General features: G+C 43.0%; 1 protein-coding gene across 11 annotated transcripts in view; it reads left to right on the plus strand.

The window, feature by feature from the left end:
• The window catches only part of LOC109894950 (potassium channel subfamily T member 1), a 143,356-nt gene that overhangs the window by 45,673 nt on the left and 77,114 nt on the right, over positions 1–20,569 (plus strand). For 8 of the 11 annotated variants that reach the window (XM_031829691.1, XM_031829694.1, XM_031829695.1 and 5 more), the window contains one exon: positions 10,554–10,592. The exons of the other annotated variants lie outside the window; for them this stretch is intronic. In XM_031829691.1, the coding sequence (XP_031685551.1) occupies positions 10,554–10,592 (39 nt within the window). The remainder of the gene's footprint in view (positions 1–10,553; positions 10,593–20,569) is intronic. 11 annotated transcript variants of the gene reach the window in all.

Consider the following 20,569-nt stretch of genomic DNA (forward strand, 5'->3'; position numbering starts at 1 on the left):
GTAGAACAACTGTAGCAGTTCACAATGCCTCTGGAGTACCTCCTCTACTCTCCTCAACCCTCACCTCTCCTCACCCCTCTCCTTTCATCCCCTCTCCTCCCTTCCACTCTCCCCTCCTCTCCTCTCTTCACCCCTCTACTGCCTTCCCCTCCCCTCCTCTCTCCTCTCCTTGCCTCCCCTCAACCCTCTCCTCCCCTCCCCACTCCTTTCCTCACCCCTCACCTCTCCTCCCCTGTCCTGTCCTCTCCAGTCCACCCTGCCTACTTAGTTTGTAACCCCTGTTGTTGTTTATCCACCTGACAGACTCACAGAGATGCAGAGAGATGTCATGGTGTGTTAGAGATCCAGGGATGTCACTCTAAACAGAGATGCAAGAGGCAGAGAGAGAGAGAGAGAGAGAGAAAGAGAGAGAGAGAGAGAGAGAGAGAGAGAGAGAGAGAGAGAGAGAGAGAGAAAAAAAAAACGTTGTCAGCCCTAGGATCTGAGACAAGATAACATTTGGGAAGCTTATAGAGAAGCCCGGTTTGTCTGTGCGTGCATGTTTCACACATAGTCCCCATCACAGCTAGCAGGAACAAGATGGTTGTTTTTAGATGATGATGATATTGATGGTGTTTATGACTGGGAGCCCATGCAGCTTTACATACTCAGTCACCAAAGCCTCTTGAGTGAGTTTGATGAAACAAAAAAGACAGAGAAAGTTGGTGTATCTGTATCCCTACAGAACCAATTGAGATGTTACTCAAGTTTGATACATTAGGGATACATTATATAATGATTGTGGGAATATGCTATGTGTTATGCTTCCAGAACGTGTGCCCCATGCCTGGTAACTTAAAATACAGATTAAGTTACTCATGTTTCATATGCACCAGGGGAAAATAATGTTCCTAATCATGAAAAAATATATGAAGTGCGTGGACATCTACAAGCTCTGTTGAGATGTTACTTACTCATATTTGTTACGCTATAGGGAGGGATAGAAAAATGTATACTGTAGCTAACTACCTCCTCCAGATTCCTCCTCCAGATTCTAGAGCACCAAGCAACTGGGCTTTTATCTCATTATGATCCTCATCATTAGATCTTCTTTACTACCACTCACCCACTCACCCATTCCCCCTTTTCCCCACTCACCCATTCCCCCTTTCCCCCACTCACATATTCACCCACTCACCCATTCCCCCTTTCCCCCACTCACCCATTCACCCATTCCCCCACTCACCCACTCACCCATTCCCCCTTTCCCCCACTCACACATTCACCCACTCACCCATTCCCCCTTTCCCCCACTCACCCATTCCCCCTTTCCCCCACTCACCCATGTACCCTTTCACCCACTCACACCCATTCCCCCACTCACCCATTTACCCATTCCCTCACTCGCCCATTCACCCATTCACCCTTTCACCCATTCCCCCACTCACCCTTTCACCCATTCCCTCACTCCCCCATTCCCCCATTCCCCCTTTCACCCATTCCCCCATTCACCCGTTCCCCCATTCACCCTTTCACCCACTCACCCATTTACCCATTCCTTCACTCACCGATTCCCCCATTCACCCATTCCCCCACTCACCCATTTACCCATTCCCTCACTCACCCATTCCCCCATTTACCCATTCACCCTTTCACCCACTCACCCATTTACCCATTCCTTCACTCACCGATTCCCCCATTCACCCTTTCACCCATTCCCCCACTCACCCATTTACCCATTCCCTCACTCACCCATTCCCCCACTTACCCATTCACCCATTCCCCCACTCACCCATTCAGCCATTCCCCCACTCACCCATTCCCCCACTTACCCATTCACCCACTCACCCAGTTCTACAACTGAACATCAAGAACCAACAAAATGCCTATCCTGCCACAAAATGCTAAGTAGCACAGGTTTTTATATTATTAGAGTTCAGGGCTCTACGCTGACATTTTTGACAAGGAGTACTAAGTACAAGGAGTACTAAATAAATCTAGGAGAACAATTAAAATATTTGAGTGTTTTAATGAATTACCAAACATTCATGAATAAAAGTTTTTGGGAGTAATCCATGCTCAATCAAGCGCAATCATTAGGTGAGACAATCATTTTCAGTTGCCCATTTAAGGGATGGGTTGTTACCATGGTAACCTGGGGACCAGCTTGTCTGTGATTTAAAAAAAAATCTGCCTAGCAGCAGACCGTTGCAGCAAACTCAAACTAACATTGAAAAACTACCTAGCGAGTGAACAAAACGATGTAATGCAGTCAATCTTTCCTCTACTTTGAGCTAGCAGAGATTGACATGCATGTTATTGATGTTAACTCTCTGTGTACATTTAAAGGCCAGCCGTGCTGCTCTGTTCTGGGCCAACTATAATTTGGCACTTGTATCAAGTTTCAGTACTGGTGTCACAGATCCCTCTGGAACTTTCATTATGCACACCTGGCCCCTATTCCCACTGATTGTATTTGTATATATGTGCCCTTTGTTTTCCATTGGGCGGTCGATTATTGTTACAATGTCCGTTTGTGCGTGTGAGTACCTGTGCTGTGCGTTTTGGGCTTTCGCACCCTTATGGATTGCGCAGATGATTACGTGTCTCGTCCGGTGTGGTATCGTTGTGCGCGTGTGTTATTTATTCGAGGTGCTCCTCACTCTTTTGTTTTGGGGTTTCTACCCTGTGTTTTGTTACGTGTTTTCATACCAACATGACAAGTTTCAGTATCCAGAGTCCCGGGAAATACCAAAAATATCGGAAGTTCCCATTAAAGCGTTTAAAACCAAAATGTGCACACTAATTCAAATGACTAAAGTTGCTAAACCTGTTAGATAACCTCCTTCAAAATATGATAGAATATCTCTTATTTTTGGCAAAATCAAGTTGATGATTATACGGATAGCAGATCAGCTCATGAATAACAGAGAGAGGACATGTTTTAAATGTCAACGTATCTTAACAGGGACCAACTGTTTACCATATGGAGAGGGGAGGGGTGAAGAGGAGGAGAGGGGAGGAGAGAAGAGGGGAGGGAGGACAGGGGAGGGAGGGGTGGAGTGGGGGGGAGAGGGGAGGAGAGAAGAGGGGTGGAGTGGGGGGGAGGGGAGGAGAGAAGAGGGGTGGAGTGGGGGGGGAGAGGAGAGGGGAGGGAGGACAGGGGAGGGAGGAGAGGAGAAGAGGAGAGGGGATGAGTGAGGAGGAGAGAAGAGAGGGGAGGAGAGGGGAGGAGAGAAGAGGGGTGGAGTGGGGGGGAGAGGAGAGGGGAGGGAGGACAGGGGAGGGAGGAGAGGAGAAGAGGAGAGGGGATGAGTGAGGAGGAGAGAAGAGAGGGGAGGAGAGAAGAGGGGTGGAGTGGGGGGGAGGAGAGGGGAGGAGAGAAGAGGGGTGGAGTGGGGGGGAGAGGAGAGGGGAGGGAGGACAGGGGAGGGGAGGGAGGAGAGGAGAAGAGGAGAGGGGATGAGTGAGGAGGAGAGAAGAGAGGGGAGGAGAAGCGAGGGAAGGAAAGGAGAGGTGAGGAGAGGTGGGGGTTGAGGAGATGGGAGGGGAAGGGAAGGGAGGGGGTAATATCCATATCTACTCTCATACCGTTTGTTGATTAGAATTTTTATACCAAAGCTCCTCTTATGGGCAGCAAGTATGAGACAGCGCAGAGAAGCGGAGGAAAAGATATTGCGCTATTTTGACATGCATAGTAGGCCAGAGACATGCTTTTATAATGCAACCTATGGATTACAGAAAACAGGAGTCAGGGATTTGTGTATCAGTAGGATTGGGACTGGAAAGGAAACTAGCCTAGACCTCATGCCTCTGAATTGTTATCAGACTTCATGTCGGTGACAGAGATGCCTGTAGTGAATTGTGCATAGGCCTGTCACATTTGTGACTGTGAAGAGTCACAATGGCAGCTCAAAGAGGCACATGTTGTTTAATAGACTGTATTGTAGGGGTTTGCATTTGTGTCGCGTGTGCAGTCTACTTGGGTCAATTATACATGTGGCAACTTTGTGTGAAGACTTCTATTAAAGAACACCCACTCACCCATTCCCTCACTCACCCATTCACCAACTCCCCCATTCCCACACTCCCCCATTCCCCCACTCACCCATTCACCTATTCCCCATGGGTGAGTGCACCCATTCCTTCATTCACCCATTCACCCACTCCCCCATTCCCTGTTTTATAGCACAGCCTCAGATATAATAGCCATCTCCTTCACATGGCTTGACAGTTGGCACTGCCTCTCCAACTACAGCCGGACATTGTAATGATAATGATGGTAATGATGATATATTTCATTTTAAGTGTAGAGCTTTTTCGGATCCCAAGGACACTGTGCCCATACATGTCATGACAGTGAAGACTGGCTGGATCACACTGCTCTGGTCTCAGTAGTACAAAAGCTTCTGTCTAGGAAAGTCTGCAGGGATAGGAAGGGCAGGATGGAGGGCTGAGGGATTGCAGAGGGATTTTTGTTTGTTGCTCTGCTGGCTGTGGCTGCTGCCTAAGTGAGGAGAGGGCTATGACTGAAACACAATGTCCTTTCTGTTTGTTAATTCTCTGCCCTCCTTTAATATCTTACAACATCACACATCCTTTCTAAGGCCCCTGCACCACAATAAATGATTGCATATTGGCCTATTCTATTCCGACATTGTTCAATATATGGCCACTATCATAATTTACGTACCGTGTGTTATACATTACGGCTCATTGCCTGTACAGTTGGCAGTATGTTTTTTATTTTGCAGATACAAATGATATCCCCACACCTCCAGAGCACCTTGTTAAGGGGTTACCTTGTTAAACACAAGAGCTTCTTAGTCGATTGAACTCAATGCTGTATTTTTTTCCTTTGGAGGGAAGAGAGCGCGTGACCCCAAGTTATTATATATGATCTCTTCTTTGATCAAGGATCTATTATCTATGAACTCTTCTATGATCTATTATCTAGGATCTCTTCTATGATCTATTATTTATGATCTCTTCTAGGGTCTCTTCTAGGATCTATTACCTATGATCTCTTCTAGGATCTATTATATATGATCTCTTCTATTATCTCTTCTATGATCTAGGATCTCTTCTAGGATCTCTTCTAGGATCTATTATCTATGATCTCTTCTATGATACCTTCTAGGATCTCTTCTATGATCTATTATCTATGATCTCTTCTAGGATATATTATCTATGATCTCTTCTAGGATCTATTATCTATGATCTCTTATCTATGATCTCTTCTATGATCTCTTCTAGGATCTATTATCTATGAACTCTTCTATGATCTATTATCTAGGATCTCTTCTATGATCTATTATTTATGATCTCTTCTAGGGTCTCTTCTAGGATCTATTACCTATGATCTCTTCTAGGATCTATTATATATGATCTCTTCTATTATCTCTTCTATGATCTAGGATCTCTTCTAGGATCTCTTCTAGGATCTATTATCTATGATCTCTTCTATGATACCTTCTAGGATCTCTTCTATGATCTATTATCTATGATCTCTTCTAGGATATATTATCTATGATCTCTTCTAGGATCTATTATCTATGATCTCTTATCTATGATCTCTTCTATGATCTCTTCTAGGATCTATTATCTATGAACTCTTCTATGATCTATTATCTAGGATCTCTTCTAGGATCTATTATCTATGATCTCTCCTAGGATCTATGTTATATGATCTATTTTATGATCTATTATCTATGATCTCTTCTATGATCTATTATCTATGATCTCTTCTAGGATCTATTATCTATGATCTATTATATATGATCTCTCCTAGGATCTATTATCTATGATCTCTTTTATTATCTAGTATCTATGATCTCTTCTAGGATCTATTATCTATGATCTCTTCTATGATCTATTATCTATGATATCTTCTAGGATCTCTTCTAGGATCTATTATCTAGGATCTCTTCTAGGATCTATTATCTATGATCTATTATATATGATCTCTCCTAGGATCTATTATCTATGATCTCTTTTATTATCTAGTGTCTATGATCTCTTCTAGGATCTATTATCTATGATCTCTTCTATGATCTATTATCTATGATATCTTCTATGATCTCTTCTAGGATCTCTTATCTATGATCTCTTCTAGGATCTCTTCTAGGATCTATTATCTATGATCTCTTCTCTATGATCTCTTCTATGATCTCTTCTAGGATCTATTATCTATGATCTCTTCTATGATCTATTATCTATGATCTCTCCTAGGATCTATTATCTATGATCTCTCCTAGGATCTATGTTATATGATCTCTTTTATGATCTAGTATCTATGATCTCTTCTAGGATCTATTATCTACGATCTCTTCTAGGATCTATTATCTATTCTATGATCTCTTCTATAATCTATTATCTATGATCTCTTCTATGATCTATTATCTATGATCTCTTTTAGGATCTATTATCTATGATCTCTTCTATGATCTATTATCTATGATCTCTTATAGGATCTGTTATCTATGATCTCTTATAGGATCTCTTCAAGGATAGCATGTCTTCTTATCATTTAATCTGTAATCATGTATATGCCTATTAAACTGGCCATTTACTCAATTTAATTGCGATTTTGGTTGCATTTTTAACTGCCTTAATTAGCCTACAACTTATTTGATATTCAACAAGATCTAGAACTCTTCAACTCAATTACCTGCTGCCTCTTTCCCTCAGTGTTACTGAAGCTACAGCCTAGAAGGACTTGCAACTGAAATGTCCATCTATGTTGCTGTGCTGGTGCATATGTAAAGCGGCTCTTTCTTAATATAACTGTACAGTTATGATGTCCTTGCTTTTGAGCAACTCCATCTTAATGAGCTGTTTTAATGTGGTCCGCTGGGTAAATTATGTAACATTTGTTATCATTAAGGCGATGTTGAACTGGGACGGAAGCACTTTCTCATCAATTGACTTGAAAGGCGAAGTAGCCCCCATGGAAACATAGTCGTGATTGGTGCGTTGCGACTTCCTACCCACAATCCCACATTCCTAGACGAAAATGTGCTTTTTAAAAAAGGCTTAAATGGTCAAGTGGAGCTAAAAGCTGCCACAAATACTCACTCAGTATAGAAGTGTGTGTCTGTGTGCCATGTGTGTGCGTGTGTGTGAGCGTGCGTGCGTGCGTGTAACCCACGTGCGTCTCGGGTGTTTATGTGTGTCCACACAAACTACTGTCTATATTACACCCATCCCTGTGCCTGAAAGCATCAGTCAGAGGAGAATCAATAGAGAGAGAGGGCATGGCGTTGTCTAACTCAGTCAGACACCACAGTGAGGGAGTTTTATTCCCAGCACAGCCAGTTGCAATGTGAGCTGGATACCAATGCTAACAGGGAGAGCTGAAAATCATGGGAAATCATAGGTAGGTAGAACTACATACAGGACATTCTAGGATCTCGAAAGAGCATGGTTATAGACATTGATGTTAAGGAGAGGTCAGAAACACAACATAGAGGGAGGGTACTGTGCATAGCGTTCTGAATTAACGGGACAGCCTACTTATACGAGGGCTATTATGGATTAAGATGGTCTATTTAATGTGTTCTGACAGAGACAAGGAGCTACCGACACGTTTCAGAAAAGAAAATGCTCTCTTTCTCTCTCTCTCTTTCTTATGTCTCCGTTCTCTCTCTGTTATCTCTCCCTCTCAGGGACACACACACATGCTCAGACAGAACACATGCATGTACACACTTTATGCATATGCATTTCATTGCATATTTAGGTCACTGTACTGTGGATGTTTTGTCCCTTTGGACTATAAGAACAGAGAGTCATTCTTCAGAGATGTTGCCAGAGGTAGGTGTGACTTCAGGAAGCCTTGTTCCAGTGGGCATGATGAGCTGTGTCTTTCCCTTAGCTTGTACACCTCTGGAGCACTCAATGCCAAATGCTACTCAGGCTTAGGAAGTGTAGTTTTGGGAAACAGATAGAAAACTACAAGTCCCAGCAGCCCTCTAAATGACTGCAGAGACTCATGTGGTCGGATAACATTTCAATAGGTCCTTGAGAGGACAGGTGACAGAGGACTCAGACAGGTTCAGCAGCATGGATCTATGTTATTTCTCCAATACTTGCAGTGTTTAGCACCAGTTTAGCACTAGCAGTTGTTTTTGTATCAATTAATTTGCCAGATCTACTGTCAAGGTGAGGTGAAAATCAATTTGTCCCTGCGTTGCATGCCTTGGGGGCTAAAGAGTGTGGCAGTGTTTATGATAGGTTACCTGCATGATTACCAAGACAACAGAAACATTCAGGCTCTTCTATCGCTCTGTGATGCCTCTGATAGCAGAGGCAGAGATAGAGACGGTGTTTGATGTGGTAGCAGCAGATATGGAATCGACAGCGCTAATTACAGTAAGAACATCTCAGGTATTATGTTTATGTTCATTTCAGAGCCCTGCACTACTGTCATCAAACAGACTGACACTCAAAAAGAGTTGGTGACAGCAACACCCTGTTACCATGGTGACATTGGTCTCACTTCATTTAGATAGTTTCGACCTCGATACAGTAGATGGTCTGTACCTTGCTCAGACTATCAACAGACTATCAGTTTCAGTTTCAACCAATTTAATAAATCAAACTGACTGTTTTGATTGATTGGGTAAACATCTTCGTTCTATTCCTGGACAAGAACACCTGACTCAATCACTCAGCTGGGTCATTCCACGAATAGAGTGCCTTTTGGGTAGTGTAATTTAGTCGAAAATTACTATTTCACCTCATTTAAAAATTCTGTCACAAAGAGTAATGTTCAACTAAACATGTATTCCCATCTCAATTAAGAAAAATTGCTATAAAAGGCCAATGAAAGTAACAGTTAAGCGTAACAGGGTTGACGATTTCACTAAATTAGCCATAACAGGTGCGGTGCCTAGTTGGAACAAGATCCTGCAGTACCTGCAGGACTCCAGAGCAGACGGTGAAAAATCAGTTAATGTTCACGTGAGCGAGGCAATTAACCCTAATTGCTCCTGTAAGTCGCTCTGAATAATACTAAAATGTTAAATGTACTGGACCTCTCTTGGGTCCTGAGTACTTCCTGATTGTGAAGTGCAGCACATCATCCTTATCCCGGCTGAATAGAGTGTAGCTCAGGCATTTAGGTTCAGCTCTAAAGAGTTTGGCCTGAGAAATGCTTCGATCAGGAATGGGTTCCAAAAATAGATTTAAATGGTCAATTAACAGTTGAAACAATAACAAAGCGGACACCCCCCAATGTTCCCTCAAATTATTTTGGGGCACTGAGCAAATGTCACGTCTTCTGACTTCTGGCTTACTTTTACTGTGAACACTGATGCTCTACCCGCTTTAAGTTACAGTTATAACAGCCTACCAGAGTGGCCTACCATCAAAAACAATGGAGAAAATGCATCCCATAACATTTTAATATGGAAATAGCTGTTCTATCATTCAGCCTGTAGTAGCAGCCAATGTGTGGTGTTCAATGTAGGTTCTACATTCTGTGAGACTATAAGAAGTGACAAATCCAAAAAGGGTTTTATCTCTTTGGATTTGAAGAAGATCATATTTAGTGATGTCACGCTCGTCATCGTAAGGAAGAGGGGACCAAAGCGCAGTGTGGAAAGTGTTCATGATCTTTATTGTCAAGAATCACTCAAACAAAAATAACAAATACGAACGCTAACAGTTCCGTCAGGCACAGATACTAAATGGAAAACGACACCCCACAAAACCCAAACGGAAAATGACAACTTATATATGATCCCCAATCAGAGACAACGATAGACAGCTGCCTCTGATTGGGAACCACACTGGGCAAAAACAACAAAGAAATAGAAAACATAGATTCTCCCACCCGAGTCACACCCTGACCTAACCAAACATAGAGAATAAATAAGGGTCTCTAAGGTCAAGGCGTGACAAGTGAGCTGGTCATACAGAGCACTCTTCATAATAATTCAATTGGTCCATATTAATTTATTCTTATGACTGTTTGATCAAAAGTATATTGTAAATATAGGAATGGTGTGGTTGATTCTCATGATTCATATTAGCAAACCCCTAGAGGTTTATAACTTTAACTACCATCTACCTGAGTATGAAGTGTGATACAGATCTAGAAGAATCTGACGTTTTCACGTTTGATAGTGTCTCTGTTTCTCAACATGTTCTTAACATGTTCATTCTCTGTTTGTTGAATGATTTCAATGTCCCCCCGATACATCCATTCAAGCTGCTACAGTACGGAATCTGTCCGATTTGTCGTCATTTGAACGTGGAAGCCATTGAGACCGACCCAGTAGGTTTTGCTTCCTGCTGCTGTCCTCTGGTCTCCTGTGGTTTGCATTCAGAGTCTCCCGTCTGTTCCCAAACTAATCAAATAATTTTATCCGAGAATCCCTGTCAATCCTAATGTGTGATCCTAATCTAGGGTTGAGTTCTTCCGGTTCGTTATCCTAGATCGACACTCCTACTCTGAGACGCTTCTGTTTTTCTGTTTTTGCATGTCCTCTGTGAAAGCATGCCGCCTTCCCTCCCTTCCTGCCTCCTAATGACCTAACCTGTCCCCTATCTGTCTACTGTGCCTATAGGTATCAGGAAGAGTACAGTATGGACTCTACCAACGCCCAGTAAGTCCCAGGATGCATCCCAAATGGCACCCTATTCCCTATATAGTGCACTACTTTTGACCAGGGCCCAGGTCAAAAGTAGTGCGCTATGTGACGAATAGGGTGCCATTCGGGACACAGTTCCAGCATCATGCTAGCATGGCATGGCATGTGTCCTGTGACTCCGGCCTCTTACGGGAGGTTGATTAACACACACAGCTTGTTGTTCTTCTATCCCTGGGGTGGCAGGTAGACTAGTGGTTAGAGTGTTGGGCCAGTAACCGAAAGGTAAAAATCTGTCATCCTTCCCCTGAACAAGGCAGTTAAGTCGCTGATAGTAGACTATCATTGTAAATAAGAATTTGTCCTTAACTGACTTGCCTAGTTAAATAAAAGTTACAAAAAAATAATCCCTGGCCTACACTATGGGCCCTGGTCAAAAGCAACTGTAAAGGGAACACACACTGCTTGAATCAATGTTGTTTCCATGTCATTTTCAATGAATTTACATCTGTGGGTAGTGTGTCATTTGTAATGCATCTATAGTCTCAGCACCATATTAAACTACAGCCTTACTCTCAGCACCAGATTAAACTACAGTATTAGTCTCAGCACCAGATTAAACTACAGCCTTACTCTCAGCACCTGATTAAACTACAGCCTTACTCTCAGCACCTGATTAAACTACAGCCTTACTCTCAGTACCCGATTAAACTACATCATCAGTCTCAGCACCAGATTAAACTACAGCTTTAGTGTCAGCACCAGATTAAACTACAGCCTTAGTCTCCGCACCTGATTAAACTATAGCATTAGTCTCAGCACCATATTAATCTGTTGAGCCTCTGTGATTGATTCATTTATAGAAGTACACTATATGACCCAAAGTATGTGGAAACCTGCTCGTCAAACATCTCACTCCAAAATCATGGGCATTAATATGGAGTTGGTCTCCCTCTTTGCTGCTATAACAGCCTGCACTTTTCTGGGAAGGCTTTCCACTAGATGTTGGAACATTGCTTCCATTCAGCCACATTAGTGAGGCCGGGTACTGATTTGGGCGATTAGGCCTGTCTTGCAGTCGGCGTTCCAATTCATCCCAAAGGTGTTTGATTGGGTTCAGGTCAGGGCACTGTGCAGGCCAGTCAAGTTCTTCCACACTGATCTCGAGAAACCATTTCTGTATGGACCTGTCTTTGTGCACGGGGGCATTGTCATGCTGAAACAGGAAAGGGCCTTTCCCAAACTGTTGCCATAAATTTGGAAGCACAGAATCATCTAGAATGTCATGGATATGATGTAGCTTTAAAATTTCCCTTCACTGGAACTAAGGGGACATGAAAAACAGCCCCAGACCATTATTCCTGCTCCACCAAACTTTACAGTTGGCACTATGCATTGGGGCAGGTAGTGTTATCCTGGCATTCAGCATTCGGCGGTCCCGTTCTGTGAGCTTGGCCATTCTACTGTCAATGTTTGCATGTGTGTGTGCTTGATTTTATACACCTGTCAGCAACGTCTGTTTCTGAAATAGCCGAATCCACTAATTTGAAGGGGTGTCCACATACTTTTGGGCAACACCAACGCCTCCAGATTATTGGATTTAGTTCAATGGTGCATTCAGTGGATATGGTTTCAAGTTTTAATGTCACAAGTACAGAAATGTCTTTCTTGCAAGCTCTAACCCCAGAAATGCAGTAATCAATAACAATGTAATGCTAAAAATAGCAAGGTAGAACAAAAACACACAAGAGTTAAAAATCTGAAATAAGAAGAATACGATAAAGTAAAGAAGCACACTATATACAGTGTCAGTTCCACTACCATATTTACAATGTGCAGGGATACTGGATCGATAGAGGTAGATATATATAGGGGTAAGGTGACTATGTGAGAGTATAAACGGAGTAGCAGCAGTTTGTATGTGAGAGTATAAACAGAGTAGCAGAAGTTTGTATGTGAGAGTATAAACAGAGTAGCAGCAGTTTGTATGTGAGAGTATAAACAGAGTAGCAGCAGTTTGTATGTGAGAGTATAAACAGAGTAGCAGCAGTTTGTATGTGAGTGTGTGTAGAGTGTCAGTATAAATGTATGTGCATTTGTGTGATTGAGCAGAGGATGCAGTGAGTGTCCGTGTGTGTTTTGGAGTATCAGTGTGTGTAGTGTGTAGCCCTGTGAGTGTGCATAGAGGCAGTGTAAAAATAACAATGAAATAAACAGGTCAACTCAGTCCTTGTAGCCATATTGTTAGCTCTTTAGTTAGTTATTTAGGAGTCTTATGGCATGGGGATAGAAGCTGTTCAGGAGCCTGTTGGTGTCAGACTTAATTCACCGGCACCGCCTGCTGTGCGGGTGCAGAGAGAATAGTCTATGGCTTGGGTGGATTTTCCAGGTCATGCTGATATAGAGCTTGGCCCCAGTTATATACAGGGATGTCCGCACAACCCTCTGTAGCGCCGTGCGCTCGAGGGCAGCAGTGATGCAGCCAGTCAAGATGCTCTCAATGGTTAAACTGCAGACCTTTTTGAGGATTTGAGGTCCGATGCCAAACTGTTTCAACCTCCTGAGGAGGAAGAAGTGCTGTTGCGCCTCTTCTTCACAACTGTGTGCATGTGTGTTTACGTTCTTAGTGATTTGGAGACTTGATTGGAGTACTTCGACTGCCTGCCTGTTTGCTGTCTGCCTGTTTGGCTGTCTGTCTGCTGTTTGTTTGCCTGCCTATTTGCTGTCTGCTGTCTACCTGCCTGCCTGTCTGCTCTCTTTTTGCCTGCCTGTTTGCTGTCTGCCTGCCTGTCTGCCTGTCTGCCTGTCTGATGTCTGCCTGTCTGCCTGTCTGCTTGCCTGTCTGTTTGTTTGATTGCCTGTCTACTGTCTGTCTGTCTGCCTGTCTGCCGCCTGTCTGCTGCCTGCCAGTCTGCCTGTCTGCTTCCTGTCTGCTTTTTGCCTGTCTGCTGCCTGTCTGTCTGTCTGCTATCTGCCTGTCTCCCGCCTGTCTGCTGCCTGCCAGTCTGTCTGTCTGCTACCTCCCTGTCTGCCTGTCTGCTGCCTGTCTGTCTGTCTGCTATCTGCCTGTCTGCTTCCTGTCTGTTTTTTGCCTGTCTGCTGCCTGTCTGCTGCCTGTCTGCTGCCTGTCTGATGACTGTTTTAGGGATTTGGACACAGAGTACTTGGTTGGAGTACTTCGTCTGCCTGCCTGTTTGCTGTCTGTTTGCCTGTCTGCCAGTCTACTTGCCTGTCTGTCTCCTGTCTGTTTGACTACCTGTCTGCCAGTCTACTTTCTGCCCGCCTGTCTGCCTGCCTGTTTGCCTGTCTGTCTGTTGTCTGCATGTCTGTTGTCTGCCTGTCTGCTACCTGTCTGCTGTCTGCCTGTCTGTTGTCTGCATGTCTGCTGCCTCCCTGTCTGTCTGCTGTCTGCCTGTCTGCTGCCTCCCTGTCTGTCTGCTATCTGTCTGTCTGCTACATGTCAGCTGTCTGTCTGTCTGTCTGCTACCTGTCTGTCTGCTCTCCGCCTGTCTGCTGCCTCCCTGTCTGTCTGCTATCTGTCTGTCTGCTACCTGTCTGCTGTCTATCTGTCTGCTACCTGTCTGCTGCCTCCCTTCCTGTCTGCTTTCTGCCTGTCAGCCTGTCTGCTTTCTGCCTGTCTGCTTTCTGCCTGTCTGCTGCTTGTCTGCTGCTTGTCTGCTGACTGTCTGTCTCTCTGTCTGTCTGCCTGTCTGTCTCTTTATTATGTTGTCACCCCAGGCATTGTAATGGTACTTGGTACATACTGTACTATCTGGAAGTGCAAATGATTGATTGTCTTCATTGTGGAATGCCTATTAACCAATGACAGCCGGTTTGATAGGCGCTTCCTCAGCATTTTATTAAATTATCAAGGTGGCCTAAAGGGTCTATGGACGATGACTACATCTAAAATCAGATCAACACAGTGCCGGTCCGCTCAACAATTGCCAACTCTAAGTCAAAAAGCTATTAGTCTTTAATGTGTGTGTGGTACATTTTTGGGGGGTTACTATGCCTGGTGGGCTGGAAGTGATAACATGCTCTCTATTCTCTGTGGTTTCTGTACTATCTCTGTCGGGGAAATGGATGGTGCATGGGGTTCCTTAGGGATGCTGTAAGTGCTGGTGGTTCAGATTCAGAAGCATACAGCTTGGCATACTGTAAGTGTTGGCACGAGTGTTGTCTCATATGTTCTTTCCCCTATGGAGGTGTGGCTGGAAGAGGGAGGGAGGGGAGAGATGGGAGAGGGAGGGGAGAAATGGGAGAGGTAGGGAGGGTGGGATGTAAGGAGGGAGGGAGGGAGGGAGGGAGGGAGGGAGGGAGGGAGGGAGGGAGGGAGGGAGGGAGGGAGGGAGGGAGGGAGGGAGGGAGGGAGGGAGGGAGGGAAGAAATGGGAGAGGGAGGGAGGGAAGAAATGGGAGAGGGGAGGGAGGGAGGGAGGGAGGGAGGGAGGGAGGGAGGGAGGGAGGGAGGGAGGGAGGGAGGGAGGGAGGGAGGGAGGGAGGGAGGGAGGGAGGGAGGGAGGGAGGGAGAGAGAGAGAGAGATCTGTTCATAATGGTTGTCATCCTGCTGGATTTGTTTTGAGTGCAGTGTGATCCCTGTCCTGACTTCCTCACCCGAGGCCATAGAGGTCCCTGAAGTGTGTGTGTGCCAAGTGCAAACCTACTGCTGTGGGTAGAAGTTGCCCTTAGGCACTGATTAACTTAGAGCTTGCCCTCTATCTTGCCCTCTATCATGACCTTTAGGGTGAACCCGCAAAACTGACGGTATATCAGTGTCTGTGGGAAACTTCTTCCATACTCCACAGTATGGATTTTTTTTTGTTGTCTTAGAAAATACTTTGTTGCCACAGCTCAACTTCAGAGTACAGTCAGTCTGCACAAACACTAGTCACGCTCTTCTAATCGGAATGTATATGTCTTCATCATATGTCTTCATCATTATGTCTTCATCATGTCTTCATTATATGTCTTCATCATGTCTTCATTATGTCTTCATCATATGTCTTCATCATATGTCTTCATCATGTCTTCATCACATGTCTTCATCATTATGTCTTCATCATGTCTTCATCATATGTCTTCATCATTATGTCTTCATCATGTCTTCATTATGTCTTCATCATGTCTTCATTATATGTCTTCATTATATGTCTTCATTATATGTCTTCATCATGTCTTCATTATGTCTTCATCATAGTCTTCATCATGTCTTCATTATGTCTTCACTATATGTCTTCATCATATGTCTTCATCATGTCTTCATTATATGTCTTCATTATATGTCTTCATCGTATGTCTTCACTATATGTCTTCATCACGTCTTCATCATGTCTTCATTATATGTCTTCATCATGTCTTCATTATGTCTTCATCATATGTCTTCACTATATGTCTTCATCACGTCTTTATTGTGTCTTCATCACATCCTCATCATATGTCTTCATCTTATGTCTTCATCTTATGTCTTCATCTTATGTCTTCATCACATGTCTTCATCACTATGTCTTCATCACTATGTCTTCATCACATGTCTTCATCACTATGTGTTCATCATATGTCTTCATCGTATGTCTTCATCATCTTTTCATTCTCAGGTGTCGGCTAGTCCAGCCACAGATTTTATCAGCTTAAATGATCTTTCTTTTATTAAACATGTCAAGTATTTTAGAGTGCTTGCTGTCTTTCTGCAATTTGATCAAACAGAATCTGATGCTTCCTAGACAGACATAGCTTTTCTGTTAGAGAAAAAATGTTTGTTTGCCATTTATAGAGAGAGAATCAATTAAGCAGTGTGTGGAAATTCTTTGGAAATAGAGTTTTCCTCAAAGTATTTCCATATTATGCTTTTGAGATTTTGAGTAAAACGGTTTCGCTCTGTAGAAGATGCTATTAAATCTGTTCATTGGATGTACGACTAGTTCAAATCCAAATTACTTTTGGAATGGTAGCTTATGTCATAACAAAAATGTGGTTTAAACTAACAACAGCTGTAGTTCACTGATATAGTAATAAAATTGTGTTTTGTTCTTGTGGTCAAAGTGGATATCTGAGATCCCACAGGATGTGATATGTGACCAGGCTTTGGAATTGACTCAGAAACACCACTCTAGAATGGAAAAACATGATTCTAATCGATCTTGATCGTGTTACCAAAGAGGTGGTAAAACCAGCTAACCGCTAAACGCAGTAGTGTTTCTTGAGGATGTGTCATCACAGTCTACTGCAGGAGTCTGAACAAGGGAAGATAGATTATGTCATGTATACTGTACATTCCTATTGACTGAATGTGGAGCATGTGGAGGAGTCGTTAATTAGAAGGCAATTCTAATTACAGTACAAGTAGAAGGTGTCAGACATACAGGGGGCGGCTGGCTTGTTCTTCCTCAGAGCTGGTGTCTCTGTGTCGTGATACACCTCCAGTTTGGTGAGCTGAAGGATCCACACCATCACGCCCTGCTTTCATCTACTTTCAGTGTCTCTTAACAGACTTCGTGTTTCGAGGACGCACCACTATTTTAAGTAGGTTGACTGGAGTGCAGTGGAGCTAGTTGGCTGGTCAGGGAGGGAGGGGGAGGGAGGGGGGGGATAAAGAGAACGTGAGAGATGGAGAGATGAGGAGAGATATGTAGAGGGGGATGGAGGGGAGGGAGGGAGGGGGGGAGAGGGATAAAGAGAGCGAGAGAGATGGAGAGATGAAGAGAGATATGTAGAGGGGGATGGAGGGGAGGGGGGGAGAGGGATAAAGAGAGCGAGAGAGATGGAGAGATGAAGAGAGATATGTAGAGGGGGATGGAGGGGGGGGGGGGAGAGAGAGAGTTCCTGTTTTAATATTCATGTCTGTTCTTGATATTTATAGAAGTCCCTGCTGCCCTTACACAGTATCTGAAGTTCAGCAGGAGAAAATGATTAGTGCTGCTTGTTACTGGACTGTTTGTGTGTCAAAAGGATAAAAGAGAGCAAGTTTAAAATCTCACATATTGCCTGGACTAATATAGACAATTCATGTAAATAGATTCATAGAATAGTAAGAACGCAAGAACTGAAAAGGAAACTATATTTCTGTAATGATCTGAGAATTGAGATGAAATTGAGTTTAAATAGTATGAGATGTAAGACATAGAAATTGAAATAGTTTCACAGGGAAGAATATGAACGTGAGAGGTCAGATGTTACTGTATGATGAGGAGTGCTGAGAGGACAAATGGTATTGCTGTAATGGTCTGAGAATTGAAATGAAATTATGGACAAGTGACTACATTTTGGGTCTCAAATGGTTTGAAAATAGAGCAAGATATAAGACATAGAAGAAATGCAAATAAATCGCAGAGGAAGATGGCAGGTCAATGCATTTATGTAATGGTCAGAGAATTGAAATGGAATAGGTGGCCAAATGACAGTGTAAGTCTCAAGTCCAGACGGGCTAAGTGCTGTCGTGCCCTAAGCAAGACAACACAGGGAAGTCAACACAGCTGTGTGTCTCATATCAAACCATCTTCAGCCAATGGGATAACTGATCTGATTGGGATTTGAGTAATTATCCAAGTGTGCTACAACTGTTTGGATGTGTTTCAGTCATTCCCCCATGATTACAATCACTGACCTGTGCATCTTATGCTACTGATATGTCTTTTATTAAAACAAGACAGATTGTATGGTATGAAGCATCTCTTCTATTTATCACGGTTTCATTGACTTCTCCCATCAGATAACAGTGAGTCAGATAACAGTGAGTCAGACAACAGTGAGTCAGACAACAGTGAGTCAGATAACAGTGAGTCAGATAACAGTGAGTCAGATAACAGTGAGTCAGATAACAGTGAGTCAGATAACAGTGAGTCAGATAACAGTGAGTCAGACAACAGTGAGTCAGATAACAGTGAGTCAGACAACAGTGAGTCAGATAACAGTGAGTCAGATAACAGTGAGTCAGATAACAGTGAGTCAGATAACAGTGAGTCAGATAACAGTGAGTCAGACAACAGTGAGTCAGATAACAGTGAGTCAGATAACAGTGAGTCAGATAACAGTGAGTCAGACAACAGTGAGTCAGACAACAGTGAGTCAGATAACAGTGAGTCAGATAACAGTGAGTCAGACAACAGTGAATCAGATAACAGTGAGTCAGATAACAGTGAGTCAGATAACAGTGAGTCAGACAACAGTGAGTCAGACAACAGTGAATCAGATAACAGTGAGTCAGATAACAGTGAGTCAGATAACAGTGAGTCAGATAACAGTGAGTCAGACAACAGTGAGTCAGATAACAGTGAGTCAGACAACAGTGAGTCAGATAACAGTGAGTCAGATAACAGTGAGTCAGATAACAGTGAGTCTGATAACAGTGAGTCAGACAACAGTGAGTCAGATAACAGTGAGTCAGATAACAGTGAGTCAGATAACAGTGAGTCAGACAACAGTGAGTCAGATAACAGTGAGTCAGATAACAGTGAGTCAGATAACAGTGAGTCAGACAACAGTGAATCAGATAACAGTGAGTCAGATAACAGTGAGTCAGATAACAGTGAGTCAGATAACAGTGAGTCAGATAACAGTGAATCAGACAACAGTGAGTCAGATAACAGTGAGTCAGATAACAGTGAGTCAGATAACAGTGAATCAGATAACAAAAGAGTCAGATAACAGTGAATCAGATAACAGTGAGTCAGATAACAGTGAGTCAGACAACAGTGAATCAGATAACATTGAATCAGATAACATTGAATCAGATAATCATGGTTTCATTGACTTCTCCCATCAGATAACAGTGAGTCAGATAACAGTGAGTCAGATAACAGTGAGTGAGATAATCATGGTTTCATTGACTTCTCCCATCAGATAACAGTGAGTCAGATAACAGTGAGTCAGATAACAGTGAATCAGATAATCATGGTTTCATTGACTTCTTCCATCAGATAACAGTGAAGCAGATAACAGATGTTAATTTACCGTGCACAGTGCATATATACAGTATGTCTTCCCTATCTTCTCGTAGGCAATGGTGTGTGCATGTATGTTGCATCTTGATAACTTTTAGCATGTGTGTTAATGTAGACACTAAAAGTGCACCTCTACAGTATCAATCCATATGTTCATTTGATAAAAGACAATCAAACTGAACTGCAGGTGGAAGGAAAGAGAGGTGTCTGTGTCTATGGTTACACGGCCCATTCTAATGAGTACTTTCTTCTGAAGGGGTGTGTCTGCTGCCTCACTATTCCTTTACATGTAGATCATGTTTTCCTGCCATAGTTTATTACTATGGATTGCTTTTGAACCAGGTCTTTTCATGTTTTATAATGTGTGTTGCCACCATATAAACGTGTAATTAGGTCTGTGACGAAGGTGACTAGCTCATAAAGCTGGTTGAGAGAATGCCAAGAGTTTACAAAGCTATCATCAAGATAAAGGGTGACTACTTTGAAGAATATAAAATATGAAATATATTTTGATTTGTTTAACACTATTTTGGTTACTACATGATTCCATAGGTGTTAGTTCATAGTTTTGATGTCTTCACTACTACTAGAAGTACAAAAAATAAGTAGTTGTGTCCAAACTTTTGACTGGTACTCTAACAACAGGGACGTATGGTAACAACAGGGACGTATGGTAACAACAGGGACGTATGGTAACAACAGGGATGTATGGTAACAACAGGGATGTATGGTAACAACAGGGTTGTATGGTAACAACAGGGACGTATGGTAACAACAGGGATGTATGGTAACAACAGGGACGTATGGTAACAACAGGGTTGTATGGTAACAACAGGGTTGTATGGTAACAACAGGGATGTATGGTAACAACAGGGTTGTATGGTAACAACAGGGACGTATGGTAACAACAGGAACGTATGGTAACAACAGGGACGTATGGTAACAACAGGGATGTATGGTAATAACAGGGACGTATGGTAACAACAGGGACGTATGGTAACAACAGGGACGTATGGTAACAACAGGGATGTATGGTAACAACAGGGTTGTATGGTA

The sequence above is a fragment of the Oncorhynchus kisutch genome, linkage group LG8 (assembly GCF_002021735.2).
Source record: "Oncorhynchus kisutch isolate 150728-3 linkage group LG8, Okis_V2, whole genome shotgun sequence".
NCBI lineage: Eukaryota > Metazoa > Chordata > Actinopteri > Salmoniformes > Salmonidae > Oncorhynchus > Oncorhynchus kisutch.